General features: G+C 46.6%; 1 protein-coding gene across 4 annotated transcripts in view; it reads left to right on the top strand.

The window, feature by feature from the left end:
- The window catches only part of NUP214 (nucleoporin 214), a 438,399-nt gene that overhangs the window by 225,716 nt on the left and 188,867 nt on the right, over positions 1-23,816 (top strand). For all 4 annotated transcript variants that reach the window (XM_086924798.1, XM_086924800.1, XM_086924799.1 and 1 more), the window contains exons 22-23: positions 1,689-1,955; positions 3,319-3,477. In XM_086924798.1, the coding sequence (XP_086780924.1) occupies positions 1,689-1,955; positions 3,319-3,477 (426 nt within the window). The remainder of the gene's footprint in view (positions 1-1,688; positions 1,956-3,318; positions 3,478-23,816) is intronic.

Here is a 23,816-nt window from a genome sequence, read left to right as displayed (position 1 = left end):
CCAGTCGTGCTTGAAAGGTGATGGAGGCGAGCTTAAACTGGACACGGGCACGGACAGGGAGCCAATGTAGAGACTTTAGGAGGGGAGTGATGTGGTGAGACTTAGGGAGTTTGAACACCAGGCGCGCCGCCTGGTTTTGGATCTGCTGCAAACGCCATAGACTATATGCAGGAATACCTGCATATAGGGTGTTGCCGTAATCCAGGCGGGAGACGACCATAGCCAGGATGATCAATTTGAGGGCGGCAAAGGAAAAAAAACGGGACACCCTGCGTATAGTGCGCAGTGAAAGGAAGGAAGAAGAAACCACAGAGCTAACCTGGGAGTGAAGGGTGAGTTGAGAGTTGAGTTTAATACCTAATGTTTTGACTGAGGTAGAGGGGACAGGTGGAGAGCCTAGGGAGGGGGGCCAAAATAAAGAAGACCAGGGGCTGGATGAACCACCCGTCAACACCAGCTCAGTCTTGTCTGGGTTGAGTTTCAGATGGTTGTGGTTCATCCAGTCCCGGATATGGATCATAATAGATTGGAAGTTAAGAACAGAAGAGGGGGAAGAGGACAGATTGAAGACAAGCTGGAGGTCGTCCGCATAGTTAAACACGGCGACCTCCACTTGTTGCAGTGAGAAAATAAGAGGGGCGATATAAAGATTAAACAAAAGAGGGGAAAGGGAGGAGCCTTGGGGAACCCCGCACTGAATTTTCCGAAAGTCCGCAGTAAAGTCACCCAGGCGGACTGCCTGGGTGCGGTCCCTCAGGAAGGAGGATAACCAAACCAGCGCGGTGCCCCCGATCCCCGCCGCCTTGACACGGGAAAGCAAGATGGTATGATCCACCGTGTCAAAAGCGGCTGAGAGATCAAGGAGGACCAAGGCCTGGGGCTGGTTGGTGTCCATTCCCTCCCTGAGGTTGTCAAGGACCGAGAGGACTACGGACTCCGTAGAGTGTGCGGGGCGGAACCCGGCCTGGCGGGGGGCAAGAGCTCCGTACTTCTCCACAAAAGAGCTCAGAGCGCAGGTGACATGGCGCTCGAGCACTTTCGCCAGGAATGGCAGGAGGGAGATGGGGCGAAAATTGGCGGGGATTGAGGGGTCCGCGCCCGGCTTTTTCAAGATGGGTACAATGACCGCTGATTTGAGTGGATTAGGTACCACGCCCTGGGAAAGAGAACTATTGAGGAGGTGAAGAGGGGGGTCTGGACAAGTGGTAAAGATGTGACGGAGAATATGAGCAGGGCAGGGATCTAACGGGGAGCCGGATTTGACAAGGGGTATTATGGAAGTCAGAGATTCCTTAGTCAGAGGGGGGAGGGTGGTGAGTTGTCCCTTGGGGGGGGGGGGGGGGGGGGGGGGGACACTGGGGATCCACAAAAGTAGGGGAGGGATATTGGGCTTGATGGTGGCTATTTTCTGAATGAAATAGTTATTGAGGGAGTGACAGAGTCCCTTGGAAGGGGCGGGCTTTAGAGATGTTCTGTCCGAAAACGCCAGATTGTGCACGACTTATGCGGTAGGTACGTTCAAAGAGATTGAGGAGTCCGAGTCTGCATAATGTTGAAAGTTTTATATTTTGTACATGCTGTGGCTGTTGAATGGAAGAGGTATGATATGTTTGGACAGACCATTTGTGAATTGTTGTTTAGTTCAGTTGCATAATTCATTGATCTATTCTATTTTTTTATTTGAACAGCCAATCTGTCCCGCTCAGCTTTCTTGTCCCCAAGGTTTTCCGATGACTTTGATGAAGTTAGTTCCACTTCGTCCATCTCACAAGCTCCAGATCCTGAGGAGGTCCAAGAGGAGGAGGTACAGGAGGAAGAACATGAGGCAATGGTACCCATCCGACTCCCAAGGCATGCACCGGTGGTCCGGACCCCCTCTGTTCAGCCAGGCCTAGTTACTCAGCCTCCTGTTTTTGGGAAGACCCAGCTTGGCATGGGCCCTGCCGTGACCCAAGGTGAGTGTATTGTGAACTCTGCTCTGACTGGCCCATCTCTAGCCTGAGAGTGAATCTGCTTATGGAACTTTGGTTTTCCTTTCTGGGATTAAAGGGGCTATGGATGGGTAAAAGAGTGAACAGAATTTTAGGATACAGGAAGGGGTGGAGAGAGAGAGAGAGAGAGAGAGAGAGAGAGGGGTCTTGCAGCTTCTCCGATGAGAGGAAAACAGGGTTGGCAGGAGACGCAGCAAAGGTGGAGTGGATGGAGCGTAAAAGGAGAGGGGATATCATTTTTGAGACTCTGAGGGGGAGAGAGCACGCTATGCGCTGATAATGGACAGATGGCGAAGGTTGGCTGCGCTGCTGAAGGCTTCTGTGCATGACCTTGAATAGGGTGATGCAGAGGAAGTTGTAGAGCCTTGGTTAGTTCAAGTGCAGCGTCGCGGGAGAGAGTACTGGCCCTAGTTAAGAACAGAGTGGGTGTGCATGTATTCAGCATTGGCACCTTGTGAAGGACTGTGTAGTTTGAAAGACACAGAGGTCCTTAGTAAGTGGAGGAACATATGCTAGAGAGTGTGCAGTCTATTGCTTCAAGACTTGTACTGTGCAGGCTGTCTGTAGAGGTGGTGGGAAAGAAGTCATATGCATGGCTTTGGAAAAATTCTGTTGCCCTACCCTGTAGGTTTATTTCAGATGCGTCTTGTGTTTTCTCTCCACACAATGTGACTATATGTGAGTGCACGTTTTAAAATTGCTATTAGCAGCAGATCTAGGGTCTGGCTATTTAAGGGTTCACAAAAAGCGTCTCAACTTGAGGGAGAATCACTACCTTCTCTTCTGCGCTGACTGGTGGTAAAACTCTAAGCTCAAAAGGTGTGGTACAGCACGAACAGCCACAGTGTGAGCTTCTCCACACAGTGTCTGTGTGCTATTTATCCTGCATGAAGAGTCGCAGCTCTCATTGCATGGGACATCAACTCCTGGTTAGGTCTCACTTCCACCTCCTATAAAGCACGTATTTGGAAGTGAATTACACCAGTACCTTAAGCCCCTTACCACACAAGGTTTGAATGTTGGCTGCTGACAGCAGGTATCCTTGAGGGAATTGTGCCTCTAATGGGGCTTTGCCATGTCTTGGTAAGTCCTGTGTAGAACAGAACATTGGACTCGCATTGAAATGACCCAGTGGATTCATCACACCTGTTCCATTGCAGCTCCTGTTTGTGAAGTGCATGGGGTGTTTCTGCACTGCAAGCATCACTCTGCTGCAGATTTATTATGTGTATTCCCTGTACTTTGACTGCACTATATGTACATTCTGGTGTTGAAATCTCAGCTAATTTGTGCATAAACCTGTTTTTATTTGTTTCCCTCATGTTAGTTCCTGCTTCAAACCGCGCTGTCCCGACTGGAGCTGACAGTACTAAGCTGGCAACCAGAACTGTCAAACATGGCGCTCCTTTGCCCAGCACCACAGTACCTGCTCAGCAGGCTGCCGCAGCAGCTGCCCTCCGGAGGCAAATGGGCAGCCAGCCTCTAGGTAAGCTCCCACAAGCCCCCCGTCGGTGTGCAGTACACCTCAGAGGCCACTAGGTCTCACTAAGAAGTTTAGACACCAAAATGTGGTGGATGGAAATGTTTGAATTAATCCGAACCATTGATAATTATTCTGGGCATTAACCTGCCCAACCATGCTGAAACCGTTCTGCCTTTCTCGTATACCGGGTCAGAGGGAAGATGGCTGGCAGTTCAGATTGCACAGTGTTACGCTTGGAGATGGTGAAGGCTAATGTGTAGCACAGTTGTTTCCTGTTTGAAGTTAACACCAGTGGCTGAGATTTATTCATCATTCCACCCACCATTTATTTGTTCCTCCCATTAAGATGTTGCTTTGTTTCCTGAGTGATGTGCCAAACTGTGTGTGCTGATAAAATGGCCACTAGAGAACAAAGGTCATATTCCAGGCCACACTCCCCACCAAACAGAGGAGAGGGATGTCTACATGACTATCAATTCACTGCTATTGTGTCCATTCACGGGCTCTCGTGTTGCCCTGTGCAGCCTCAGTGATACCAAGGCACTCCCATGCCTTCTGGTTATTATACAAGCCCATCCTCTCTGCCCCAGTGCACTGCTTGGCTTCTCTGCTCCCCACAAATGTTCTTATTACCAAATATACAACACCCCTATTACCCCAGTATTGGAACTTTCATAGATTCCCATGCTTTGTATCATTCCCCGTCCGAATGGGAGCCTCTGTAAATAAAAGAAATATAACCATAGAAACAAAAGAGAAAATAGGCTTAGGCATCATCTCATTTTGTATCCTATCACCCTCTTTGTGTAAAAGAGACCAAACTTCCATCAGGACCAATCAGAACAGCCTCACCCCATAGAACCTTCCAGAGAGAGCTCAGATTTTTCTACCGCACGTTGTGCTAGGGAGTCTCCACTGAGTTCTGCTCAGTTTTTCATTCTATTCAGCTTATTACTTCAACTTTTCAACTTAAATAAACAATGTCTGACAAGGAAAGGAAGGCTTTATTCTGGTCCTGTGCATCCTGTGGAAAAAAGAGGCTTTTTGTGGAAGATAAGCATGACAGCTGTATTTATTGCTTATATCCTGACCACAAGGCCACAGATTGCAAAATATGTAGAACTTTTTCTACAAAGACTTTGCGAGACAGAGAGGGCCGGCAGTTGACCTGGCTTCAGAAGATGAAGACTCGGATGGAGGTGCTCTCGTATGATGAGGAGGATTCTACATCTGCCTCGACCTCCAGGAGATCCAAGAAGAGGGGTAGGTCTTCTCCCTTTACTGAGTCTCCTTTTAAGGCCTCCCATAAGATCTCTGATAGGACTGAGATGGCTAGTCCCATTAAATCTCCTCACCGAGGTGAAAAGGAGATGCTGGGACAGGCTGCTGGGATGGACACAGCCAAAAAGGACAACAAGGAAGTTCCTATCACTTCTCAAAAGTCCCAAAAGGAGAAAGACAGCAAGAAACTCTCTGCAGTCACTCCAGAGACAAAATCTGACAGAATACAGCATCCGTCGACGACGAAAATGGCTGGTACGTCGACGACGATTGCTTCTACTAAAGCATCAAGTGCTCCATTGGCTCCGTCGATGGTGGTGGCGACAACGCCTTTGACTCTGTCGACGTTTAAGGTACCTTCATGTTCTTCGACGATAGTTTCTGCCTCGTCGTCGCTAGTGATGTCATCGAAGGTACTGTCGACGGCTGCGTCGACGACGACGAGCATGCTGGTGACGATGAGTTCGTCGACAAGGCCGTCGACTATCATTCCTTCGTCGACGATGATGACTTTGCCGCCGATGATGACTTTGCCGACGAGGTCCGGTGGGCCGTCGACGATTCCTTCAACGACGATTGCTTCTTCGACGATTGCTCCTTCGACGACGACTCCGTCGACGAGGTCGTCGACGAATCAAAAAATGCAGTTTCCAATCCAGAAACTTCGAATAACACCAGAGATGACGTCTCTGAGACGGGTTAAACCCTTGCCTCCAACAATGCTGCTGGATGATGAGTCGCAGGAAGAGGAGGACGGGGGTCAATATGGGGATGCCTACAGTCCTTCAGATTTAAATGTCAAGAGACTGACACTGAAGAATACTATGAACATCACGATGACCCAGGGGTACAAAGTTATGATTCTCAACAGCAACATCCCTCGGGCTTAGGTCAAGAGATGGTGGCCATGCCGGCCTCTCTAGTTTCAGATCTACAATTGATGCTGCAGGACTTCAGGAACAGGTTTCCACCACAGTCTACAGTGCAGCCAGAACGACCTCCTATTCCGGTGGTACCTCGGACGCCACCAGCTGTCATACCAGTGGTGGTCCCACGGCCAATAGACCTAGGAGAGAGATCAATGAGGATGTACGGGATGTGCCTTCGCAAGACCCAGACTTGGATCTCGACGAAAGTGGGTTTCAAGATCCGGATGTCATGGAAAGGGCATCGAAGAGGTTTGGACTGCCAATTACAACGGAACAGTCTGACTGTTTCCTTTATGACTTCAAGGAAGAATACAGGAAGTCAAGTTAGGTCCATTCCCATAATTGAGCATGTTTGGGATGAAGGAATCAAGGTCATGCAAAACCCGGCCACAGTCTTCCCTGTTCTTCCCCGGCTGGAGAAGAAATATAAAGCCCCGGATGGCAGTCCAGCGTGTCTTCTTGGACAGCCTAAGCCTGATTCTGTGATCTCCCAGGCAGCACAGAGCAAATCCAAAAGCCCATTGAAGCCTCTAACTACACCTCCACACAAGGAAGGGAGGCGCTTGGATAACGTGGGTAAAAGATTTTCCTCCATGGCCAGCCTTCTTGTCCAAGCAGCGAATTCTTTAGCCATTCTAGGCAGGTACGATCGCCAGATGTGGTGCGACTTGGAGCCATTTGTGGAACAATTGCCAGACTCTGCAAAGGAGGAGGCCAGGAGAGTTCTGATGGAGGGAGAAAGATCATCCTCGGAAGTGATTGATTGTGCGATGGACATAGCTTCCACTGCTTTTCGAGCTTTGGCCGGTTCGGCGGTATTGTGCCATCAGGGCTGGTTGCGAGCTACCTGGGTTCGTCAAGAGGTCCAAAATAAGATCCTGGACCTCCCATTTGATGGTGAAATGCTGTTCGGCAACCATGTGGATGACGCCCTACAGAATATCAAAAAGGACACTGACACGGCAAAGTCCTTGGGGTCATTGAATTATCGAAAGGTCCATTTCAGAGGAGCGAGAGGCAGGGGTTTCTCTACTTGTAGAGGCAACAACCAGCAAAGATATTCAACGCAGACTTCACAGTCTTACAAGACTCAATATTCAAATCAAGGCCAAGGCCAATTGGCGTCTTACTCTCGCCAATCTCAGAGAGGGCGTCAGAATCGCCAGGGTCGCGACAATGCCAAGAGACAATTGCGGCCTCATGGCTCTTTCTACTGTTCCTCCCCTGACAGTAACATCAGTAGGGGGCAGGATATCTTTTTGTCTGGAGAGCTGGGGAAAGAGAACATCAGACCAGTGGGTCCTGAATATTGTTCAGAGTGGCCATACGTTAGAGTTCCAAGATCTTCCTCCAACCAGAGCTCCAGGCGCCAATCAATCAAAACATCTGGGTCTGCTACGCCTCGAAGCCCACCAGCTTTTCATCAAGGGGGCAATAGAGCCGGTACCTCTCTCTCAGAGGGGCAGAGGATTTTATTCCAGGTTCTTCCTCGTTCGAAAGACGGCAGATACTTGGCGCCCCATTTTAGATCTACGAGAGCTCAACACCTATCTCATCAAACTGTCTTTCAGGATGGTCACTCACCAGGATATTCTTCGTCTACTGAACCCGGGAGACTATATGGCGTCTCTGGATTTAGAAGATGCGTACTTCCACGTACCGATCCACCCAGCTCACAGGCAATATTTACGCTTCACAGTAGGCAAGAGCCATTTCCAATTCAAAGTTCTTCCGTTTGGCCTTCGGTCGGCGCCACAGATTTTCACAAAGGTGCTGGCACTAGTGGCGGCTTTCCTCAGGAAGCAATCCCTGGAAGTTTTCCCCTACTTGGACGACTGGCTAGTCAAAGCTCCATCTTTCCAAGAAACTTCCAAGGCCATTTCAACTTGCATCCAATTGTTCAAACACCTGGGCCTTCAGCTCAACGAGAAGAAGTCAGTTCTTCGACCTTCCAGGTCCGCAAGATTCCTAGGGGCCATTTTAGACACGGAAAAGTGCAAAGCTCGTCCTTCAGACGAACGTCAGCAAAACCTGATGCTCTCAGCTCGCCAGGTGCAGAAAAAGAAATCCCTTTCAGTTCGGTGCTCCAAGTCCCTGCTCGGATCGATTTCATCTTGCATACCATTAGTACCGCATTGCAGACTGCGGATGCCTCCTCTGCAGGAGGAACTAGACAAACAATGGTGCCAGGCAGAGGGCTCGTTCAACGACAAAATTTTTGTTACGCCGCAGATGAAAAAGGCATGCGAGTGGTGGTTGGTGAAAGAGAACATTGCAGAAGGACTAACATTCAGGATTCCACCATCTCCTATGGTCCTAACAACGGATGCCTCATTAGAAGGCTGGGGAGCAGTTCTCCAAGAACTTCAAATCAGTGGACACTGGAGTCAATTTTTTGGAACCGACAGCCGTTCGGTTAGCTTTGCAAGCTTTCCTCCCGAGAGTTCGAAATCGCACAGTGCTGGTCCGGACGGACAATACGATGGCCATGCACTATATCACCAAGCAAGGGGGGACGAGATCACAAACTCTGTCCAAGGAAGCCCAAGGACTTTGGGATTGGGCTATTCTTCACAAAGTCACTGTACAAGCGGAACACCTGCCAGGCTCTCTCAATAGTACAGCAGATGCACTGAGTCGTCAGAAACAGGCGAATCACAAATGGGAATTGAATCAGTCAGTTCTGGAAGAAGTGTTCTCAGTCTGGGGAACACCAACCATAGACCTCTTTGCGTCAAGTACTAATAAGACACACAAAGCAAAATGGAAGAGATTCTGCCTGTGGTGTCAGAGAAAACGTCTCACAAGTCTCTTCCTCATCAAATTTTGCCATATATACTATCGTTGGCTAAGTCTGGTTTGGCTCACTCTACAGTCAAGGTGCATCTGGCAGCCATCTCAAGGTTCAGGCGAACTTCATCAGGCCCTTCTCTATGGTCTTCTAGAATTGTTAAACAGTTCTTGAAAGGCCTGTTTCGGATGTATCCTCCAGTTTGTCCACCTCCTCCAATTTGGCAGCTCAACCTGGTGTTGGCTCAACTAATGAAGGCTCCGTTTGAGTCTATTCACAAGGCGGACTTGAAATTCCTATCTTGGATACTAGCCCTCCTCTTAGCTCTAACATCGACTAGGAGGGTTAGTGAGCTTCAGGCGCTGTCCATAGTGGAACCTTTCCTTCAATTCAAAAGAGATGGTCTTATCCTTAGAACTAATCCAAAGTTCATCCCGAAGGTTCCGTCCGAGTTCCATTTAAATGAACCCTTGATTCTAAAATCATTTTTTTCGCGGCCTTCTACTTCGGAGGAACAAACATTACATTCTTTGGATGTTCAAAGATGCTTGAAATTCTATTTGGAGCGCATAAAGGCCTTTAGAAAGTCATCGCAGTTGTTTGTCGCCTATAGCGCACCACGGAAGGGATGTGCTTTAACAAAGACAAGTATTTCCCGCTGGATCTCCAGTGCGATTCAATTCTGCCATCAGGAAGCAGGCAAACCTCTGGGCAGAAAGGTTTGTGCGCATTCCACAAGAGCGGTGGCATCTTCGGTGGCTCTTTTTTCACGAGTCACGATCAAGGACATTTGCAGGGCAGCAACGTGGAGCAGTACTCATACCTTCACGAAGCATTGCTGTTGGTCAAGCAGTCCTCAGGAATCTGTTTCAGTGAGAGATGAGCTTTCCCTACAATCCCTCCTTCCTGTATTGCACATTTTCTTTCAGTGATGTTTTCGTTTCTTATGGTAACAATTTATCAATGTTCACTGTAAACATCGCTAGGTGGGCATGTAATGCTATATCTATCCTATCTATCTATCTATCTATCTATCTATCTATCTATCTATCTATCTATCTATCTATCTATCTATCTATCTATCTATCTATCTATCTATCACTTGTTTTCTTACCCCAGTATTGGAACTTTCATAGATTCCCATGCTTTGTATCAGAATAGCCAGCAGTGTGTGTGTGTGTATATATATATATATATATATATATATATATATATATATATATATATATATATATATATATATATATATATATATATATTCACTGAAAAAACCATAGGTTAGAGACCATATATAGTTAGCTGGACATTTTATTGACATAAAACCAATGAAATTCCATATATATTTAGTTGCACTAACTATATATCGCGCACCCGCAATCCACTGCTGATGATGTCACATATTACATCATTCATGACATGGTCAGTGACATCACTGATGACATCACTGATGACATCTCAAATGACATCACTGATGACATCACTGATGACATCTCAAATGACATCACTGATGACATCATCTAGTGTCTGTGTGTTTTTGTAAAGTTTAAATATGTTTTACATATTGAAGAATGAGTGGATGTATGGAAGACTGAGTGTGTGTTTGGCTGGCTGGGAGGTGTGTGACTCTGTGCATATCAATGTGTACTTGTATCAGTGATTGTATAAGAGAGTAAGTATGTGTTAGTATATGTGTGAAAAGTATGGTGTTCTGTGTTTAACTGTATAGGTGAGGAAATCGAAGTGTGATTGATTCTTCACAGGACTGACTAGGTGTATGAGTGCATATGATAGTCTTGTAATAATGAGTGACTACACGTGACACGTGACACGTCATGAGGCGTATCACGTAGCCACGTGAGACGCCTCATGACGTGTCTCATAACCGTGACGTATCGGCTCTGCAGCGCAAACAAAACCTGTATGTATGAGTGATTGTATGGGTGAATGAGTGAATGTGTGTGTAGACGTAGGAATCAGTGAGTGCGTATGTAGTAACTGGTATTGGTGTGTCATGATGTCATCAGTGATGTCATTTGAGATGTCATCAGTGATGTCATTTGAGATGTCATCAGTGATGTCACTGAAGTATGGTGTTCTGTGTTTAACTGTATAGATGAGGAAATGGAAGTGTGATTGATTCTTTACAGGACTGACTAGATGTGTGAGTAACTCCATGGATGAGTGGCAGTGTGTGAGTGTCTGCATAGGTGTATGAGTGCATATGATAGTGTTGTAATAATGAGTGACTGTATGTATGAGTGATTGTATGGGTGAATGAGTGAATGTGTGTGTAGACGTAGGAATCAGTGAGTGCTTATGTAGTAACTGGTATTGGTGTGTCATGACGTCATCAGTGATGTCATTTGAGATGTCATCAGTGATGTCATCAGTGATGTCATTTGAGATGTCATCAGTGATGTCATCAGTGATGTCACTGACCATGTCATGAATGATGTAATATGTGACATCATCAGCAGTGGATTGCGGGTGCGCGATATATAGTTAGTGCAACTAACTATATATGGAATTTAATTGGTTTTATGTCAATAAAATGTCCAGCTAACTATATATGGTCTCTAACCTATGGTTTTTTCAGTGAATTTTCAAGGTTTTGTAAATGCAAATTCCTAACTATGTATGGTCTATAACCTATGGTTTTTTCAGTGAATTTCATTGGTTTTTTAAAAGCTAATATCTATAGCTGTAAAATATATTCTTTATTACGTGACGTATCACGTAGCCACGTGAGACGCCTCATGACGTGTCTCATAACCGTGACGTATCGGCTCTGCAGCGCAAACAAAACCCGTAACGTAAGCGTGCCGGAGCACGCTTACAGATATATATATTTTTTTTAACCTTAATTAGACAAAATCCACACGTGCACATATCTTGAGGCCTTGCAAAGGCACATCAAACAAACAGTCCCTACAATTTTGTCAAGTTTGCTGGAAATCTATTCCCTTAATTTTTTTTTTACTGTTTCTCTTGGTTTTCCCCTTGTTACGCTTACCGGGACGCTACCCGGTACGCGAACCGGACGCTCCAAAAACACAAGATGGCGGACTCCCGTTACGCTGCCGGTTAGCTGCCCGGTTCGCGTACCGGGAAGCGCCTCTACCGCGAAAAATCGCGGGGGACTTTAATATCCCCCTCATCAGTAATGAATGGAGCCTTGGAACAGGGCATTTTTCCGTCACTTTGGAAGAAAGCCATTGTAAAGCCGCTGCTAAAAAAGACCACCTTAGACCCTGGAGTACTGAAGAACTTTAGACCCATCTCTCTGCTGCCGGCCCCTGCTAAGATGTTGGAGACCCATTTGAATCTCCATCTTTCAAACTTCCTAGATACCTCAGGTTTCTTGGACGGGTCCCAACATGGCTTTAGAAAGCTGCATAGCACGGAGTCTGCCTTGACGAAAGTCATGGATAACATCCGCAGAAAAGTGGATTTGGGTCAAACCACCGTACTGGTGCTGCTAGATCTTTCAGCAGCATTCGACACCCTGTCTCCCCTTACTTTAACATCTAGGTTAAGGGAGGCAGGGGTAGCAGGACCGGCACTCAGTCTCCTGAGCTCCTTTCTACACCAACGAGAGCAGCGTGTCATGCTAGGTGAGTACCTCTCCCCTGCTAAGTCCTTGCAATGTGGGGTGCCACAGGGGTCGGCATTGAGTCCGACCCTGTTCAACATCTACGTGGCCCCCCTTGCAAGACTAGTAAGATCTCAGGGGATGGAGGTAGTGTCGTATGCCGACGACACGCAGATTATGGTATCCCTGACCCACTCTGTGAACGAAACCGCATCGAACTTTAGGGCCTGCATGCAACTTGTTGCAGAGTGGATGATTTCCAACTCCCTAAAGTTGAACGGGGACAAGACAGAGGTCCTGGTCTTTGGCAAAGACCAGGGCATGTGGTCAGGTGATTGGTGGCCTCCTTCTTTAGGTAGCTGCCCTATACCTACACAATCTGCCAGGAACCTTGGCGTCATCTTTGACACCCAGCTCTCCATGGAGCTTCAGGTTAACAGAACGGTGGCTACCTGTTGGGGTGTCATCAAGACCCTGAAAAGGATCGTTCACTATCTGTCCCCACAGGCACGGAAACAGGTGGTGATCGCCCTTGTTGGCTCAAGGCTTGATTACTGCAACTCACTGTACGCCGGGGCCAACAAGGGCCTGCTTCAGCGTTTGCAGGTTATACAAAACGCGGCAGCGCGGTTTGCTCTCGCTCTGCCTTGGTTGGCATCTATGACCTTAGCGAGGAAGAACCTCCACTGGCTCCCCATTCCCTCAAGGATTACTTTTAAACTCCTCTGCCTAACATATAAGGCTTTAACTGCAGGCTCGGCTGATGTCCTTGGATCGCTACTCATTAGATACGTTCCGAGCAGATGTCTACGTTCCAGTGAGCTTAATCAACTGGTAACTCCCAGAGCCAAGAAGGCTAGATGGGGGAGCAAAGCTTTTTCTATACTGGCACCTCAGATGTGGAATTCACTCCCCCTGGAAATCAAACTACTGCCTTCCCTTGACCTCTTTAGGAAGTCACTGAAAACTTGGCTTTTTATTAATGCATACCAGTAGGCTCTGTTCCTGTCTGCTAACAGCCTGTTATTTGACTTAGGCGCCTTGACGCCCACTGGGCATAGCTGCGCATTATAAATGATATTTCATTCATTATAAATTATATTTCATTCATTCATCAATCCTAGGGGGTCAGGAGGGGTTTACCTTGCCCCCTTTCCTTCATTTCCCCCTTCTTTTTTCACCACATCTTGTCTCTCGAACCTACCGAGAGACAAAATGGCGGCCGCTCCGGACTGTTTACAATGTTGACAGCTACGCTGCCGGTTAGCTGGCCGGTTAGCTGCCCGGTGAGCTGCCCGGTGAGCTGCCCGGTTCGCGTACCGGGACGCGCCTCTACGGCGTAAAATCGCAAAAAAATTATTATTTTTTTTTTTGCCCCACGGGGCACTTTAATATCCCCCTCATCAATCCTAGGGGGTCAGGAGTGGTCTACCTTGCCCCCTTTCCTTCATTTCCCCCTTCGTTTTTCACCACATCTTGTCTCTCGAATGTACCGAGAGACAAGATGGCGGCCGCTCCGGACTGTTTAGAATGTTGACAGACACCGGAGAGCCAATCAGCTTCGTTTCGCGAAGTTCCGTTACGCGTCAGGTACGCAAACCGGGGCGCTAACCGGAGCGCTGTCACAGATATATATTTTTTTTTAAACGTTAATTTCTCAAAATCCACTGGAGCACATATATTGAGACATAGCAAAGGCACGTCGGGCAAACCATATCTACAATTTTGCCAAGTTTCATGTAAATCTATTCAGCCGTTCAAGCTAAAAGTGAGTCCAACGGCCCTATGGAAAAATGAATGGGAAAAACATGTTTTGGGACCCCCCTTGTTTCTCGGCCCCCCCCTTGACGAAACCCCCCCAAATTTTCAGGGGCTGCTCAGAAACGAAATGTGCCATTTTCCTGAAAATTTCAGCCAATTCCGTCCACAAACGCCAAAGTTATTAGACATAGAATTTTCAGAAATCCCATAGAGAAAAAATCCTAACTATATATACCCACTGGCTATCGCCAGTAGGTAATATACATATATAAACATATATAATCTGCATATCTATATAAATATAAATGCATGCATACATATACATATATGCATACATATGCATGTTATTTACATGAAAGTTTTAAAAACACTAATAAAAGCAAAGCTAAAAAGCCACCTCATTACAAACAGAATGGCTTTAACTTAAACGAGGGCGAGATCTATTGCATTTTCAATGCTTGTTTACTTTGGTTCTATCAAGAAGGCATTCAGATGTTTCACACATTTGCCATAAATTCTGAATGTTAGCACTCTAGTTGCTCATTAGATCACTGTAGTAAAGCTAGTGCTCACCAGGGAAGTCTGCTGCTAATCATGGTTTGCAGCCATTTTCCCGCATTTTTTATCCCGCAGACTTTCAGTCCGCATACCATTATCCCGCAACGTCATTGACCTCGCATACCATTATCCCGCATTTTTTCAAAACGCATGTGCATTTATCGCGCATGCCTTTACAAAGAATTACGTTTTAAAGGCATGTATGGTAAATGCATTTGCGTTGTGAAAACCACGATGACGAGAGAGGTAAGTGGGTTTGTGTTAATTTTTTCGTGGGTTAGTGATTGTGTAGTGTAGTGTAGTGTTGTGTAGTGTAGTGTTGTGTTAGTGTAGTGTAGAGTTGTGGTGGTTGTTTAGTGTAGGGTCATGCTGGGGGTAGTGTTTTAGGGTTTAGGGTTGTGTTGTAGTGTTTGCGTAGTGTAGGGTCATGCTGGGGGTAGTGTTTTAGGGTTTAGGGTAGTGTTGTAGTGTTTGCGTAGTGTAGGGTCATGCTGGGGGTAGTGTTTTAGGGTTTAGGGTTGTGTTGTAGTGTTTGCGTAGTGTAGGGTCATGCTGGGGCTAGTGTTTTAGGGTTTAGGGTAGTGTAGTGTTTGCGTAGTGTAGGGTCATGCTGGGCGTAGTGTTTTAGGGTTTAGGATAGTGTTGTAGTGTTTGCGTAGTGTAGGGTCATGCTGGGGGTAGTGTTTTAGGGTTTTGGGTAGTGTTGTAGTGTTTGCGTAGTGTAGGGTCATGCTGGGGTGTAGTGTTTTAGGGTTTAGGGTAGTGTTGTAGTGTTTGTGTGGTGTAGGGTCATGCTGGGGGTAGTGTTTTAGGGTTTTGGGTAGTGTTGTAGTGTTTGCGTAGTGTAGGGTCATGCTGGGGGTAGTGTTTTAGGGTTTTGGGTAGTGTTGTAGTGTTTACGTAGTGTAGGGTCATGCTGGGGTGTAGTGTTTTAGGGTTTTGGGTAGTGTTGTAGTGTTTGCGTAGTGTAGGGTCATGCTGGGGTGTAGTGTTTTAGGGTTTTGGGTAGTGTTGTAGTGTTTGCGTAGTGAAGGGTCATGCTGGGGGTAGTGTTTTAGGGTTTTGGGTAGTGTTGTAGTGTTTGCGTAGTGTAGGGTCATGCTGGGGGTAGTGTTTTAGGGTTTTGGGTAGTGTTGTAGTGTTTGCGTAGTGTAGGGTCATGCTGGGGGTAGTGTTTTAGGGTTTTGGGTAGTGTTGTAGTGTTTGCGTAGTGTAGGGTCATGCTGGGGGTAGTGTTTTAGGGTTTTGGGTAGTGTTGTAGTGTTTGCGTAGTGTAGGGTCATGCTGGGGGTAGTGTTTTAGGGTTTAGGGTAGTGTTGTAGTGTTTGCGTAGTGTAGGGTCATGCTGGGGGTAGTGTTTTAGGGTTTAGGGTAGTGTTGTAGTGTTTGCGTAGTGTAGGGTCATGCTGGGGGTAGTGTTTTAGGGTTTAGGGTAGTGTTGCATTGTTTGCGTAGTGTAGGGTCATGCTGGGGTGTAGTGTTTTAGTGTTTTGGGTAGTGTTGCAGTGTTTACGTAGTGTAGGGTCATGCTGGGGGTAGTGTTTTAGGGTTTAGGGTAGTGTTGTAGTGTTTGCGTAGTGTAGGGTCATGCTGGGGTGTAGTGTTTTAGGGTTTTGGGTAGTGTTGTAGTGTTGGCGTAGTGTAGGGTCATGCTGGGGTGTAGTGTTTTAGGGTTTTGGGTAGTGTTGTAGTGTTTGCGTAGTGTAGGGTCATGCTGGGGGTAGTGTTTTAGGGTTTAGGGTAGTGTTGTACTGTATGTGTAGTGTAGGGTCATGCTGGGGGTAGTGTTTTAGGGTTTAGGGTAATTTAGTTGTTTAGTGTATGCTAAAGGCATATTCGTTCTAAAAGTTTTCGTTATTTTAATTTGCGGCCTAATAGTACATGCGGGATTTTTTTTGCGGACTGATGGTATGCGGGATTTCGTCATATATTCGCTAATCATACTTTCTATGGCAAAATGAACCCCCTCATTTTGTTCCTTTTTAAATTAAATGTTTTAAGAGTTACCACTTTAGTCCAATCAAGATGGCTTCAGGTGTGCCATACCTTTGTAATAAGTAGGACTGTTAGCACTCTAGTTGTTCTTTAGAACACTCTGGGACATTCTGTCATTGGGCTATAGTTGGGCTACATCTGGCTGATATTTGGGCTACATTTGTTTTTTTTGTCTCTGGTGGCCATCTTTGGGCTACATTTGGGCTCCAACATATATATAGCCCAATGTAGCCCAATATATATTTTTCAAAGTTAATTTTCGTAAAAACCACTGGAGCCTATATCTTGAGACATAGCAAAGGCACATCGGGCTACCAGTCCCTACAATTTTGCCAAGTTTGGTGTAAATCCATTCAGCCGTTCAGGCTAAAAGTGAGGCCAACCGCCCTATGGAAAATTGCATGGGAAAAACACGTTTTGGGACCCCCCTTTTTTCTCGGCCCCCCCCTTGACGAAACCCCCCCAAATTTTCAGGAGCTGCTCAGAAACAAAATGTTCCATTTTCCTGAAAATTTCAGCCAATTCTGTCCTCAAACGCCAAAGTTATTCGACATAGAATTTTCAAAAATCCCATAGGAAAAAAATCCTAACTATATATACCTACTGGCTATCGCCAGTAGGTAATATATATATATATATATATATATATATATATATATATATATATATATATATATATATATATATATATATAAAATGTGCTTTGGTGGCTATTCTGATACAAAGCATGGGAATCTATGAAAGTTCCAATACTGGGGTAAGAAAACAAGTTACTTACCTGTAACTTTGGTTCCCCAGTATTGGTAACTTTCATAGATTCCCATGCGCCCACCCTCCTCCCCTGGGAAAGCTCAGTCTTTTAACAGAGATAGTGGCGGTTTGCACAACGGCTACGAAAATCTGAGGCTCCGAGCTCTTTCAGGACGGTTCTATGGGGTGAGGCTGTTCTGATTAGTCCTGACGGAAGTTTGGTCTCTTTTACACAACGAGGGTGATAGGATACAAAATGAGATGAGGCCTAAGCCTACTTTATCTTTTGTTTCTATGGTTAAGATATTTTTTTTATTTACCAAGACTCCCAGTCCGACGACGGGGAATGATACAAAGCATGGGAATCTATGAAAGTTACTAATACTGGGGAACCAAAGTTACAGGGAAGTAACTTGTTTTCTTCTTCCTGGAAGTCCCACGTTCTGATCTCATTACCACAAAAGCAAATGAAGACACCGTTTTCTGCCTGAGCCACTGTTTGTGATATTCTGTGTATGTTGCATATTCTCTAGTATCAAAGTCAACTACTCTCTGCTAAAGGCTGATTCCTAGTGGACGTGCTTTAAAGGCTATACGGAAGACGAGTACACCCGTTAAAATTAACAAACCTGCCAATTCTAAATAGACTAGCGGATGCATTCAAGCCTTGAGTATCTTAGCAATATGTTTGTGTTCGAGGCATGTGGGCTGCTGAATTCATATCTTGTGCATAGATCGCCGCCTAGTGTTTGGTCCGGATTATTGCACTTGTTGTCTTGGAAGAGTTTTCGAAGTATCACGAGATAGGTGACTCCTCCCTTTGACTACAGTGCGCATGGGCATCCTCTCCATCCTCAGATTGTTTTTTTCCGCCATTGGGTTCGGATGCAAACTCCTATACTCCAACTCCGGAAGCGAAACAAAACTTTTCTAAAGGCCAAAAGGCCTTTGGTTCGACGGTATTGTTCTCGATCGGTACCTTCTCTACTCGATCCAGCATTCCATCTCCAAGCGGTCGTCGTCGAGGGCAGTTGGGCCTTTTCGACGGCACGTGAGCCGACTGTCGATGGAAAGAAGCCCATTTAAAAGGTGCCCACAATGCCACCCCAAGTTCCCACATACTGATAAGCACTCGGTATGCAACAAGTGCCTTTCCTCAGACCATAAAGAGGAAAGCTGTCCAGCCTGTGCACAGTTTCGATCCAAGAAAACTATTCGGAACCAACGTGCAGCCAGGCAAGAAATGCAGCGACAGGCACCAGACCCGGACAACATCTTCGATGACGACCAGGAACTACAATAGGCGCCGGATTCAGACCTAGAGATCGTCACCGTAGAGGACTACTCGGACTCCGATGACGAGATCCCGCCGGGGCAAATCGTTAGTACCCTGCCCCCGACACCATCTACCCCAATAACAACGGCTCCGGTCAAGGCATCGCCAAAAGGCCTTAGCCGAGATCATAAGAAAGTTTTGACTGCTCCGCCATCTGGCTCGGCTCCGAAACCGAAACCTTCAGAAACCCCAGGGCCCAGTAACACCGTCCCGAAGAAGGTTCCAGAGCCAAAGAAGGTCGCCCACCCGAAGGGCGTCGATCCGAAAGCGGCCGTACAGCCAAAGAGCGTCGAGCCGAAAAAGACTGTCGACCCCAAGAAGGCCGTACAGCCCAAAAGTGTTGAGCCGAAACACGTTGTCGACCCGAACAAGGCCACACAATCCAAGGGCGCTGAACCAAAGAAGGTCGCCGACCCGAACAAGCACTCGGCACCGAAAAACGTCGACCCAACAAAAGGCGCCGTACCGAAGCACTCTTACAAGCCAGAACGTACTCTCGGACCGAAAACACCGATCCGAAGACGCCAGTCGATCCAAAAAAGACAATCGACTCAGAGAAAGAGGCTCATCCGAAAAAACTAAAGACTCCAGTCGATTCCAACAAAAACATCGACTCGGGAGATAACACTTCTCCGAAAAAGCCTACGGAGCACAAAAAACGCGTTGACCCGAAAGACAGTCGACCCAAAAAAAGGCCCCGAGAAAGCCAGTTCCTAAACCTAAAGTCGTCTACACACCAAAGCCTAAGGCTCAACCCAGGACTGTTGAGGAAGAACTCTTCCACCCAGACCCCTCAGACGACCAAGCAAACATTTTTATTGACCCACAGACTGGCAAAGTTACCATCCTGCATAGGAAAAAGAGGCCTTTGGACCTTCAACCTCAGTCCCCCATTCCAATGAAGAAAAAGGACTTTGGGACTTCTCCTTCTAGACCCTTCATTCCTTTTTAACCTATCATGCCTACTAATCCTTTTAATCCATACATTCCTTATTCTCCCTCTCATCACGGGGATAATGAAGGTGACACAGGGGATGAGCCACAGCCTGAATATGACTTCCCAGGGGAACCTGACCCTCAGGAACCATGGGAAGAGCCAACTGACCCTTATAACACCCATCCCATCCCTGACATGTCCTCTTACCCTACTAAACCGTCTCCCACTGACGACACAGTAGTTTTTAATCAGCTCATAGATAGGGCTGCACAGTTCCACAACGTGGATATGCATAATGACCCAGTTGAAGAGGATTTCTTGTTTGACACCTTCCCTACATCAGAAAAAAGTGTCAAGACACTTCCCATGTTAAAGGGAGCTCTGAAACATGCACCTGACATATTTAAGGACACAGCCAGGGCATGGGTAATCAAACCCAGAATAGAGAAAACGTATAGGGCGGCCCCTACAGATCTTACTTACATCAAAGGGCAGTTACCACTTGATTCTCTGGTAGTAGCCAACACATGTAAAAGGGCCAACTCCCAAACAACCGGGGAAGCACCTCCCCCAGACAAAGAGTCAAAGATACTAGAGGCATCAGGGAAAAGAGTAGCAGCACAAGCCTCCAACTCGTGGAGGATAGCTAATACACAAGCTCTACTGGCTCGGTACGACAGGGCGCATTACGACCAGCTAGAGACCCTAATGCAACACCTACCTGAGCCTTTCAAAGCACAAGCCCAAGATCTCATACAGGAGGGAAAATTCATAACAAACGCCTCCATCAAATGCGCGCTTGACGCAGCAGACACTGCAGCTAGGTCAATCAACACTAGCGTTCTCCTCCGCAGACATGCGTGGCTGCGTATTTCTGGTTTTAAAAATGAGGTACAGTCCACTATCCTTAATCAACCTGTTAACCAGGATTTTCTGTTTGGCCCTGCTGTTGACACCATTTTGGATAAAATGAAAAAGGACACAGAGACAGCAAAATCTATGGGGGCATTGCAATTTCAGCAACAAAGGGGCTCCTTTCGTCGCTCCTCATATAGGGCAAACACACGAGGACATGCCTCACAAACAACGACCTCATATAAAGGTAACGCACAAAGCTCCTTTGCTAAAAACACCACCAGAGGAGGCTACAGAGGTAACAATACCAAGGGAAGAGGACGTGGAGGCAATAACACCAGAGCCTCCACTGCCTCAAAACAGTGACTCTATCACACTACCTCCAGACCACATAACACCGGTCGGAGGCAGACTACAACAGTTCCTACCCGTCTGGAACACAATTACCACAGACAGGTGGGTGAGAGAAATTATCCAGTCTGGCTACTGCCTAGAACTGACTTCTACTCCACCAAACATACCACCAAGACATCGTCCAATGTCCAGAGAACACATCACCCTATTACAACAAGAGGTGAACTGCATGCTAGAAAAGGGGGCCATAGAGCAAGTCCCTTTCCAACAGCAAGGGAAGGGAGTGTACTCCCTATATTTCCTTATTCCGAAGAAGGACGGCTCTCTCAGGCCAATACAGACCCCTAAATCAATACATACTGTCGGAGCACTTTCATATGATCACATTACAACAAGTGCTCCCGTTGCTATAAAGGGGGATTTCCTAGCAACACTGGACCTCAAAGATGCGTATTTCCACATACCAATGCATCCTGCCCACAGAAAATACCTCAGGTTCACAATAGAAGGTCAACACTACCAGTTCAAGGTTTTGCCCTTCAGAGTTACTACAGCTCCAAGAGTGTTTACAAAATGCTTAGCGACTGTGGCAGCACATCTCAGGAGGCAGCACGTCCATGTGTACCTTTACCTGGACAATGGGCTTATACAAGCAAAATCGTACCAACAATGTGCAGAACACACGTCTCAAACAATCCAGCTGTTACACAGCTTGGGATTCTCAATCAACTACACAAAATCACATCTGCAACCGTCCCACATACAGCAGTACCTGGGAGCCACCATAAACACCTCTGTGGCAAAGGCGTATCCAAACTCAACAAGGATAGCCAGTATGCAGACACTCATTCAAAAATTCCAGCTACAACACTCTCTCCCAGCTCAAGTCTTTATGCGTTTATGCAGCTCATAGGCATGATGGCCTCCTGCATATTCATTGTCCCCCATGCCAGACTACAAATGCGCCCATTACAGGAATGCCTAGCACGGCAAGGGAACCAGGCTCAAGGACAACTAAAAGACCTAGTGTTGGTAGACAGTCGCACTCACAACTCTCTGCAGTGATGGAACCCACAAAACCTTTCGAAGGGGCGACTGTTCCAAGAGCCGGTTCCACAACTAGTACTAACAGCGGACGCATCACTGACAGGCTGGGGAGCCCATCTCCTTTAGTACACGGTACAGGGCCTCTGGACAAACAAGCAGAAAAGGCTGCATATCAACAAATTAGAGTTGCTAGCTATATTCCTAGCCCTGAAAGCATTTCAGAAATACTTGTACAGCAAGACGGTGTTGATCCGGACGGACAACATGACGGCAAAGTACTATATCCAGAAACAGGGGAGAATGCACTCTCCACAGCTGTCCCATCTGGCACAGAGCATCTGGAAGTGGGCGATTCCCAAAAACATTTTTCTCCTAGCAGAACACCTTCCAGGGAAGGAAAACCAAGTTGCTGACCTGCTCAGCCGGCACAGCCAGCAATTACACGAATGGGAGATTCACCCCCAGGTCCTCCAACCATTCTTCGAGGAGTGGGGTCACCCAGAAATAGACCTGTTCGCCACAAAAGAAAACTCCAAATGCCAATACTTTGCCGCCAGGTTCCCACATCCATTGTCACAGGGCAATGCGATATGGATGAACTGGTCAGGCAGATTTGCGTACGCTTTTCCCCCAGCACCACTGATCCCGCTGGTAGCACGCAAACTGCGGCAACACTCCCTCACATTAATCCTAGTTGCTCCCACATGGGCGAGACAACCTTGGTACATAACGTTCCTAGCACTCTCAGTGGTTCCCCATCAAAGACTGCGCCTCATCTTCTAACTCAGAACCATGGAGAAATCAGACACCCAGATCCCAACCAAATGAACCTAGCGATCTGGCTCCTGAGGTCTTAGTTTGGATAGCCTAACTTGCCCCCAGATTGCATGAATATCATTAAGGAGGCAAGAAGACCAACCACACGAGCGTGCTATGCAGGTAAATGGAAAAAATGTGTTATTTACTGCAACAATAACCAAACAATCCATTAGACGCATCAATACAAAACATTATATGTTACCTGCTGCACCTACAAAGATGTAATTTAGTATACTCTTCAATAAGGCTACACCTTGCTGCCATAGCAGCATACCTTCAAAACAGACAACACCTTTCACTGTTTAGTATACCAGCAATCAAAGCTTTCATGGAGGGTCTAAAAAGGGTGATTCCTCCTAGGCACCCACCTTCCCCAGTCTGGAATCTCAATATAGCGCTTACCAGACTCATGGGCCCTCCTTTCGAACCTTTACATTCTTGCGAAATTCAATTCCTAACGTGGAAAGTTGCTTTTCTAGTGGCCACCACCTCACTCAAAATAGTGAGTGAATTACAAGCGCTTACAATTCAAGAACCTTTCATGCAGGTACACGCCAACAGGGTGGTTCTTAGAACAAACCCTAAATTCATGCCTAAGGTTGTATCCAATTTCCATATCAACCAATCAATAGAACTGCCAGTGTTCATTCAAAATCCACAGTCAGTAGCTGAGAGAGCACTGCCCACACTAGACTTAAAGAGAGCTCTACTTTACTATGTGGACGGAACTAAATCCTTTCGTAAAACAAAGCAACTGTTTGTTGCATTTGCACCACTGCACAAGGGGAATCCAATTTCAAAATCCGGAATAGCCAGATGGATAGTTAAATGCATTCAGATATGCTCTCAAAAGGCAAAACGCACTTTAACCGTCCCCCCAAGAGCATACTCCACTAGGAAAATGGGGGCATCAATGGCTTTCCTTGGAAATATTCCTCTTGAAGACATCTGTAAGGCAGCCACATGGTCCACCATACACACTTTCACAAAACATTACTGTGTAGATGTACAAACAAAACAGCAAGCTGCTGTAGGCCAGGCTGTCCTCAAAACTCTTTTTCAAACTGCTGCAGCTGGGACGGGTAGCCACTGCTAGAGGAGATACTGCTATACAGTCTATGCACAAGATATGAATTCATCAGCCCACATGCCTCAAACGGAATATGCTACTTACCAGTATGCATCTGTTCTTGGCATGTAGGGCTGCTGACATTCATATCGCCCACCCACCTCCCCGGTGCCTGTCGCAGCTGCAGCATTATCTTTTGTATGGCCATCTCTTACTTTACTATCTCCATCTCTGCCACAATGGCGAAAAACAATCTAAGGATGGAGAG

Source organism: Lissotriton vulgaris, chromosome 5, assembly GCF_964263255.1.
Source record: "Lissotriton vulgaris chromosome 5, aLisVul1.2, whole genome shotgun sequence".
NCBI lineage: Eukaryota > Metazoa > Chordata > Amphibia > Caudata > Salamandridae > Lissotriton > Lissotriton vulgaris.
The sequence above is the reverse complement of the archived record's forward strand: the minus strand, read 5'-3'. Positions and strand labels throughout refer to the sequence as shown.